The sequence below is a fragment of the Sander vitreus genome, chromosome 14, assembly GCF_031162955.1.
Source record: "Sander vitreus isolate 19-12246 chromosome 14, sanVit1, whole genome shotgun sequence".
NCBI lineage: Eukaryota > Metazoa > Chordata > Actinopteri > Perciformes > Percidae > Sander > Sander vitreus.
Window position 1 is genome coordinate 26,775,168 of NC_135868.1, and position 9,450 is coordinate 26,784,617.

A 9,450-nucleotide genomic window follows, 5' to 3' on the forward strand; every position below is an offset into this window, starting at 1 on the left:
AGGCTACTGCCCTGCTCAAGTACTGTAGGTCTGCTGTAGTAGAAGGGTGAGGGAGTTGCACTTTACTAATATTACATTTATTTACTTTATACTCTACTTTCATTTCAGAAATATTGAAAAGATGTGTACCAGAATCCACTCGTACGCTACCAGGTTGTGAAAATGTATGTATGGTTTTTTTTGTGGTTTTTTTTTACCATCTTATTATTTTATGAACGTTTTGACATGCTGGCTTATACATTACCCAGGAATAATCAAATAGCAACCATGTGTGAGGGTCTCCCCAGGTTGCTAAAACCACACAGATTCACACACACACAAAATGATGCAGAATAGATAAAGTACATTTCATTCATCCAAATCTCATGTTGTATTATTTTTGTCAGTCTTCCTCTTTGTATTCCTTGCATAATGACATTGACCAATATGTGCCTCTGCAGGGAAAAATCGGACTCTTTTTCTATCCACACAGATGTTGATTTATGATGTGATTGAATTAGATATACAGACTTCATTGATCCCAACTGGGAAATTTCAGTGTGTTATCAGTTAGCTCAGTGTGTTGTTTCTATAGGATATAACTCCATGGATACAACCAATCCCAAGAATCTCAAGAGAAACAGACATGGCTATTCGTCTCCACCTAGTGGGTGCCAAGTGATGTCACACAGCGTGAATCAAGTCTTGCGCAAAGTTCATTTTCACCTGCTGCAGACAGTTCCACCATCACATGGAACATTTGGATCTCTTCACACACCAGCTGGCAGTTTGACAGCGTCAGAGCTGATAGGAGCTGCGATGGCAGCACCACCTGCTGGAAACTGACAAACAGGATGAAAATCCCCCTGCTAAAATGAGAATACTTTCTCTTATGTTTTACTATTACTATCTTGTGATGACAAGTCATAGTACAGACCTAGTATCTCAAAATGTTGATTTACTCGACGTAGACTATACTAATTCCAAATGGATAAACACTTTTGTTCCACAATGCAATACTCATGGAAATTGGAGAATGTAGCATGTACAGCTTATAAAAAGTGACTCCATAAGTGAATTAGCTGTGAAACAGGCCTTCGGGACAGCTCTGAAAACAAAATCTAAATAGGTAAATCCACGTAGAAACAAGTTTTAAGTTTTATATTTCACATTGGCTTCAAGATTGATTGAGTAGCACCTTTAGTTTCTGGTGTTGAGCACAGATATGAGACACTCTCACAAGGTCCAGGCTGAACTCATGTTCATGTCAAACAGAAAGTGTGTGTAGTTAACAAGATAAGTGAACCGGTTTGAACCGAGAATAAGAGACAGAGGTAAGAGTGTTCAAACGTAGTTTGAAGAAGATATGCTCATTTTCAGCTTCATACTAACGTATTTTGGGTTTCTACTAGAACATTTTTACATGCTTTAATGTTTCATAACACATTCTTTTTCTCATATTGTTTGAATATACTTGTATACAATTTGATTGTTTAATTTTACTTTACACGTTTTATGTCCATCCTAACATTTTGGGACAATGTTGAAAATAACTCCACACAAACATGTTATCCTTTGGATTCAGTGTGTTTTGTGGATCTTACATAAATCAAAAATACGTTTTTGTTGCAGATCCATTACCATGACTTATTTCCTTTATGTCCATACTGTCAAAACTGACAACGGTGAATAAAACGTCCCAGCGAGGTACAGAAAAGTCCAGAGTTTCAGCAGTAAATGGGCTCCGGCAGGCTGGATGTCATACAGTCCTGTTGTGTGGAGAAGTCTGCTGGCTGCCAGTGACACTCGATCAGAGCGTCGTACAGTTCCTCACTGAGCTCCATGAACTTCCTGTTGGCCTCAACCACATCCAGCTCGGGGCTGGGGTCTGCAACACACACGCACCGCACATCAAACACACCAAATACATACATGTTATTCAGAAAAATAACTAACTAAAGCAAACAGAGGATGTAATATAAAAAAAATAAAGCAACAATTATTAAATAAATATGGGAAAAGCTGGTAAATGGACCCAATGTGATAATTTGTCAAAAATATATATTATTGAAAATGTCAGCGTTAAAGTATTTATTTTGCGTGACTTATGTCTTACCAGTTTTAAAATCTCACACGTCATCATTTTTACATTAAACTAAATAAATGAGATACATCCTGTTAATCAGTGAGCTTTAGAGCTGTTGGTAGGTCAGGCTAGCTGTTTCCCCCTGCTTCCAGTCTTTATGCTAAGCTAGGCTAACCACAGCCTGACTTTAACTCCGTACTATGCAACTTTCCCAGCTTCGTCCCACTACAGGTTGTCTCATTGGAACTGCAGCAGTTAGTTATGATACTAAACTATCATAACTGATAGATATGTCAATAATGAAAAGAACAGTCATTTACCATCCCTAATCCCAATACCAACCTTCAAGTCCATCATCCTCCTGAACAGCTTCACTTTCCTAAAAAGAACAGAAACACGTTAGAATGCCTGCTGTGATGAAAAGTGCCAAGTGTGGCCAGTGGCTGTGTGTGTATGGCAAAGAGAGCTGACCTGTGCTGCGGGGTACTGAGTGTAATCATACTGCGGCTGGTAGTTGTAGCCGTAGCCTCCTCCGGTCTGGTCGTAGCCCCAGGAGGGGTAGTAGCCCGGGTAGGCCTGCTGCTGGTACTGGCTGTACTGATCATAGCTGGGTCTGTATCCCGAGTTGGACTGCCAGGATTTGTGCTCCGATGGCTGCTGCTGCTGCTGCTGCCTGTTCCTTAGACTCAAGAGGGAGGAAGAGAAACACCGTTAAACTCCAATCACTTGGCTTGTGCTCCTGGCACTAAGAAATCCAGTTGCTGGAAAGGAGCGAAGACACTGAGGAGAACTCACTTGTTAGCAGCCAGGCTCAGTCTCAGAGGTTTACCGCCCAGTCCCACCGCGCCCTGACACTCCTCTAAAGCCCGCTTCTGCAGCCGCTCATCTGGGAACTGAACAAAGCCACAGCCCCTACAGCCAGACACACACAGACAGTGTTTAAAGAGAGTGCCCTGAAAAAAACAGCTGACCGGATCTTTATACTGTGTTTGATGAGTACAGCTAGCCTGAACTACAGATGTTCCGACACCGATACCAGTATCAGAAAAGCCTCCGATTCTGCCTAAAATGCCAGAATCGGAAAGTCCTGGAGTTTATGCACCGATCCCCTACCATGTAATTTAGCCCGGAAAAATCTACTTCCATTATGACTGACTGTCAAACTGGATAATAAAAGAAAGTTCTGTGGAGTTCATGGTTTGTGTTTGTTCATGTTTCACAAAGAGTTTAACAACAAAGATAGAAATCATAACACATCCATACAGGGACGAAGTACACAAGGAGATACACTGGTAAGACCTAATGAGGTTTAACCATGTATCAGCTAATTTAAATAGCTCACATTACTGTATTGTGTCAACAGATAACTTCATTTAATATTGTATGTGGAGTTTTCTTTTGCGCGGTGAAAATGTTCCACCAAAACAAGTTCCTTCCTGAGACTATTTAGCAGAGCCGTAGCCATTGGGATTGCTTTAAACGAAATGCAAACAACCCTGAGTGATTTTTTTTTCCTATCCTAGAATGCATCTGTGTGCGGCTAGACCTTACTCCACAGAGCTGTGAGTTTTAACCAAGGGGGTAAGCTTTGCTTCAGAGCTCGAACCTCCTATGGCGCCATTTTGATGCTACCAAACGATCACTCGACGTTAGCATCCCATTGACTGCCATTCATTTTGACAGCGAATAACTTTACATCTGAAGCGTTTAAAGACTATTTGTCCATTGTTTATTTGTAAATAAACACGATAATGTATAAAAGGCTCCATTACCTTGTATCTCACGTTATGGCTCCATAGCAGACGGGTTTTTTTTTGTTGTAAAAATAGGCTAAAGATTGTGTCATAACCACGCGACTTACTGTCGCATAGTAGAGGAATTACCGTATAGTACAGGAGAAGCTCGCAGGCAGTTTCGACTTACATTAGCTGTTTAAGTTTAATTACTAATGTTAACTAGCATTTTAGTTAGCAATAATTAGCCTGTGTCCATGTTATCTCCTTACATATACCTACGCTCTCCGTCTCTGCAAGATTGGGAATGATTGAGATTTCTCTTGGCACAGCTACCAGAAGACTTCCAACTTTCAGACAGGTTGCTCACGGCACATTTACGTCGTCTCTCTCAGTTAGAGGCTGCGCAGCAACGTTCAGCGGAAAAGTGCTTCTAATATCCTTCACTGGTCTCCGTCCAGAGCAACGGGACCTGTTGGTCCATTCTTATATACCGTCTATGGTTTTAACAAGGAAGAAGAATGCACAGGATAAAAAAAATAAAAAAACGACGATATCTCTGGTTCTGCTGCATCAGATCACGCCGAGTGTTTTCTTATTATTAGCTGAACCTACTTTGTAGAAGGAATCTCACCTCACAGACTCTTCAGTCAGATAAATACTGTTGAAAGGCTCAGTGAGCACAACAGACGGCTCAAAGTGAAGAGAAGTATGGAAGTTAAGACTTAAATCACTTCTCTGGGAGACGTTTTAAGGAAGGCGGGAACACATGTCTACACCAAAGCAGTCCCAAAAATACATGCGTTCATGCGTTACATATCTCCTCCATGTTGCATGGAGACGTGTAAATACTCACTTGGAGTTGCCCATGCTGTCCAGCACCACTTTCCCCCCCCGACAGGAAGGGTAGCGGTTGTAAAAGAACTCGTAAAGCATCCCATCATCCACCTCTGGAGTTAGATCTCCCACAAACAGAGAATACATCTGACTACAACGAGAGGAAGAAAACAAAGCCACAAAGACACATGATGCCTCAATGAAAGGAGGAATCATTCATCAGTTTGTCAAAGTCATGTTTGGATATCTGGCTTCTCCATTTGGACTCACCCACTGTCTTGTTTCCCAAAGGTGGCTCGGTTTAACTTGAATCTGGTTGGCTGGGAGAAAGAAACATTAATATCCAGCAGGCCATTTCTCAGGAGTTTCCTTTAACGGAGACAAGAAAAACAAACATGGCTAGTGTACGAACAATCCTCTTACCGGAGTGGCTCCTGGTAAGGCTTTCCCGTTGATTTTGCGGAGACACCTCTCCGCTGTGGCCTCGTCGCTCATCTCCACGAAGCAGTAGCCCAGAGCCCCCCTGGGGGACGACACACTGTTTAACTCAGAGTAGCACAACTCCAAAAACGGACAAGGGCCTGTGGATTTAGTTCTCACCCTGTCATCTTGTTGCGTATGATCCTCACGTTAACCACCGTCTCCCCCATGGTGGAAAAGGATCTTGTGATAAACTTCTCATCCATGTAGGCCTCCAGCTACAGAACAACCGAAAAACAGAGAGGAAAAAAACTGCTCAGGAATCATTCAGTTACGGCAGTGTTTGAGGCTGGGGTGGCTTCACAAGTCTTGATTTGCAATTTCAGCTGATTCTCCATCATTACATCACTTAAAGTTGTGAAACAGGTTCTAGACTTCATAGGAACAGGCTTAACGCTGTTAAAGCCCATTTTCCCATTTTGTAAAACCTTTATTCTATGTGTAAAAACAGAAAAAGGTCAGTTTCATTGTTTTGCCTTCATCCAGAGAATATCGGACCGGTCTAGATAAAAAACACAGTTTTCCATCTTAAAATCTTAAAAGGGGTTTTATACAGTCCCCATGCTAATCTGGTCCAGGTTAGACCGATCAAAGTACAATGGAGGTTCATTTACAGCTGGCCTGGACTGAGGGTCCGGATGGGAAAACGTATAAAAACGTTTGCCTGTTTTCACAAACAAAAGATATAGAAACTTAAAACTCTGAAAGTAAGAGGGGGGGGGGGGGGGTCTTTACAGTCCCCATGATAATCTAGTCCAGGTTTGACAAATAAAAGCACAGTGGGTTTTAATGTATTCACAAATAGAATAAAAAGTTCCACACGTTTCCCTTAGCATTCCCTTCAACCCGAATTCACCCTTGTGTAGTTGATAGCAGTAGTAGCTAGTCCATTAAGGTAACGTTAGTCCCTGTTGTCTGTGAAGGTTCTCAATCTTCCAGGTCATGGTAGTTCTCTGTGATAAAAGGCGACTGGACTGAAACATTCCCCCGTCCGGGCCTAACGTCTCAACGGCAGCGGAGAGGAAACCCTTCGCCTTCACATGAATGGAAGCTACGTGTTGCATTTCTGCTGTGCCGAATAACCTAAGTCAAACACTAGTCTCTCAGTTACTCGATACATAACGTTACATGTATCCGACAGTGTTAAAGTGTTGGTTTTCCAAAGGGAGTTTTGAGTTATTTTGCATTCAAACAACGTAGAACTTAGGGCTAATGTTAAGATAACGTTAGCTAACACGGCTAAATAATGTAACGCAGTATAAATTGTAAACAACTCACGTTTCCCATCCATAACGTGCTCATGCTGCTGCTGCCGTCGATGTCAATATTACAATGTGAATTTACTGAGAATGTAAATTAAGCTTTACATTCAAGGCTGCACATGCCAACTAGCGTAGCAGAGCGGTAAAGGAGGAAGAGAGGAAAGTAGTATACCAACATTACGTCCTGACGTCACACAACAGAGATCGTTACGTTTTTGCGACGCAGCTTCCGATTCGGCATTTTTTTTTTTTTTAAATCTTTTAGTTTTTTTTAATCATAACTTTATTGTGTACCAACCAAAACTGGCTTATATATTTATTTATTTTTTGCAGTTAGATACGCAGTACAAAATAAACCATACTGTCTATGTACAAAACGACTGAGCAAATATAGGAAAAAGAACAATTAACAAGCACATAGGAAAAATAATAATTAAATACTTAAATGAAATACCTTATACACCATAAGAAAGTAAAAACAAAACAAAAAAACAGCTTTAACAAAAAAGAGGTGTAGTCAGGAAACAAAATGTGCAAGTTTTCATAAACATTCAAGGTTTGTTTGGATTTTACAGTTTTCTTAAAATTCATTTTTGAAAGTTAAAAATAATGTTTTAGAACCAGTAAATCGACTTCTATGGAAACATTGTTTGGCCAATAAAATAAGACTATTATCATTATGATCATTATCATTTTTTTTTTTGTCCTGCATAATTGTTCCAAATGTAATATCATACAGTGTCTTTTTCAGTTAAAGAGTTCCCAAAAAGTTCTAGAATAAATCAAAAATAAAAAAGCTCCAAAGTTTCAATGTCTGACTCACAAAACACACAAATGTTTGAGATCAATGTTCATCAAATCTTTGGTGACAGGGACAAATATCATTTATAATCTGACAGTGATTCTCTAAGAAGAGTGAGGTATTTAGATCTCTTCAGGATCATCTTTGAACATTTTCTTTAAAGGAGAAATACAGTATTACAGCTAACGAGGGTAGCCTATACCTCTCAGGATTTAGTTTGTGCGTTTTTTTCTCCTTAAACTCGAACTGACCAATATAAAGTGAGGGTAACTGCAGGACTAGTCTATATCCTTGACGTTCCACTTCCAGGATTGCTCCAGTGTTGCCAGTAATTCTGCCAGAAGTCTCTCATTTCGGCCAGATGTCCGTCCTCTTCCTCTTTCTTTGTGTTGGCGTTCTAACCTCCGGTGGATTAATGAGGACTATGGTTAACTGCTCCTCAGATCTCTGCAGGGTAAATCCAGACAGCTAGCTAGACTATCTGTCCAATCTGAGTTTTCTGTTGCACGACTAAAACTACTTTTTTTTTGCAGAGGCACCGTGGCTCCGTCCAGCGATTAGCTCCGCCCAAGACGATTGTGATTGGTGTAAATAAATGCCAATAAACCAGAGCACGTTTTTCTCCCATCCAGGAATGCTGTGTGGACTAGTCAGACCCTCCTCCGCAGCCCTGTGGAGGAAGGTCTGGACATGCAAGACTACTGCAGGACTAACATATTATAAGGCAGCAATTCCCTTTACCATATTTACCATGTGGGATTGCCTTTATAACCACAGATTCATGTTTTCCCAAACGTTTCACATTAAATCTATCATTAAAAACATTATATTCTAGAAAATTAACTTCTGAATCCAGCAAATGTTAAATCTCCAAATACTTCTCTCAACCCAGTCACAATAACATGAAGAGTTTCTTTTATTTTGAGTTTAAATATTGTGTTCATTGCTTCATAATCACATGTAAACCTCCGTCTGTTTTCCATCTGTCATTTGGCCACATCTCCTTTTCTTAGGGAGTGGTATTTATTTTTGGTGGTATTACATTTAACAGGTAGACTGGATATTTATTGCAGATATCTTTAAATCAATTGAATTGAAGAACTCCAAGTTCAGATACAATCTAGTTGTTACTAGTCATCATTTTAATTCCATTTAACCAATAATGAAAAACAGATATCCACAAAATGAGTCTGGGTTTGGGAGATAGACACCGTCCCCACATTTAAGAGTAACCTTAAAACTCTCCTCTTTGATACAACTTATAGTTATGGCTGGCCCAGGTTTTCCTCGGACCAGCTCTTAGTTATGCTGCTATAGTTTTAGACTACTGGGGGACTTCCTCTGACACACATAGCTCCTCTCTCCCACCATCTGTGTGCATTCTTTTAATGCATGTTACTAACCATAGCTCCGGGGAGCTTATTCCCCAGAGTCCTTATGCTTTTTCTCCTCACAGATTTGGTGGTTCAGATGGACTGTTTATGGCAGCTGCTGCTGTGGTCCTGCTCGACGCCCTGCACTGATATAACTATTATTATTTCTAGTCATAGTTCTATCATCTTTATTGTTACTATAAGTGCCAACTGCTATATTTATTATAAATCATATTTCTGTATCTGTGTCTCTGTGTCCCAACCGGCAGCAGCAGATGGTGGCCCACCGAGGGCCTGGATCTGTCCGAGGATTCTGCCTGTTTAAAGGAAGTTTTTCCTCGCCACTGTCACACCAAATGCTTGCTCTTGGGGAACTGTTGGGTCTTTGTCAATGATAGAGTGTGGTCTAGACCTACCCTATCTGTAAAGTGTCCTGAGATAACTGTTGTTGTGATTTGACACTATAAATACAATTGAATTGAAAATATTTGTGGATATCTGCAACTGCATTGTTTCTAGTCATAATTCTAATCGTAGATATCTGTAATTTTGTACTAGTTAAAATGTATTTTAGATCATTTAAAATTACAGTATGGATATCTGGAATGGCATTTCCTTTTGGATTACAATTATGACTAGTCGGAATGCAACAAAGGGAGATTTCATTGATGTTTTTTGTAGACCACATTGGACCAGGTTCAGATCAAAAAGCACTATACCTGTCAGATCAGGACTACATTATCACAGAGAGAAAGAAAAGGGAAAGAGAAGGAAAACAATCTGCATGAGCAATACCAACAGGCTTACATTACATATATTGGTATCAATCTTTACAACAACATGTTTCTGAATTTCACACCACTACTTAAAAGTAGATAAGAAGACGGTATCCTCTGGA

General features: G+C 40.3%; 1 protein-coding gene across 5 annotated transcripts; it reads right to left on the reverse strand.

Moving 5' to 3' along the window:
- Positions 1-956: 956 nt before the first annotated feature.
- LOC144529059 (tRNA selenocysteine 1-associated protein 1-like) lies at positions 957-6,571 on the reverse strand. Of its 5 annotated transcripts, none has more exons than XM_078267995.1 (9): positions 6,394-6,571; positions 5,236-5,333; positions 5,059-5,158; positions 4,906-4,955; positions 4,655-4,786; positions 2,861-2,977; positions 2,537-2,750; positions 2,408-2,444; positions 957-1,894 (listed from the first exon to the last, which is right to left on the reverse strand). In XM_078267995.1, the coding sequence occupies exons 1-9, from the start codon at positions 6,415-6,417 to the stop codon at positions 1,707-1,709; spliced, it is 960 nt and encodes a 319-aa protein (XP_078124121.1). In that variant the 5' UTR covers positions 6,418-6,571; the 3' UTR covers positions 957-1,706. The 5 variants fall into 5 exon arrangements, with proteins under 5 accessions (XP_078124121.1, XP_078124120.1, XP_078124123.1 ...); XM_078267994.1 differs by having other exon boundaries at positions 2,537-2,744; positions 5,059-5,173; XM_078267997.1 differs by having other exon boundaries at positions 957-1,867; positions 2,537-2,744; positions 6,394-6,570.
- Positions 6,572-9,450: the final 2,879 nt, after the last annotated feature.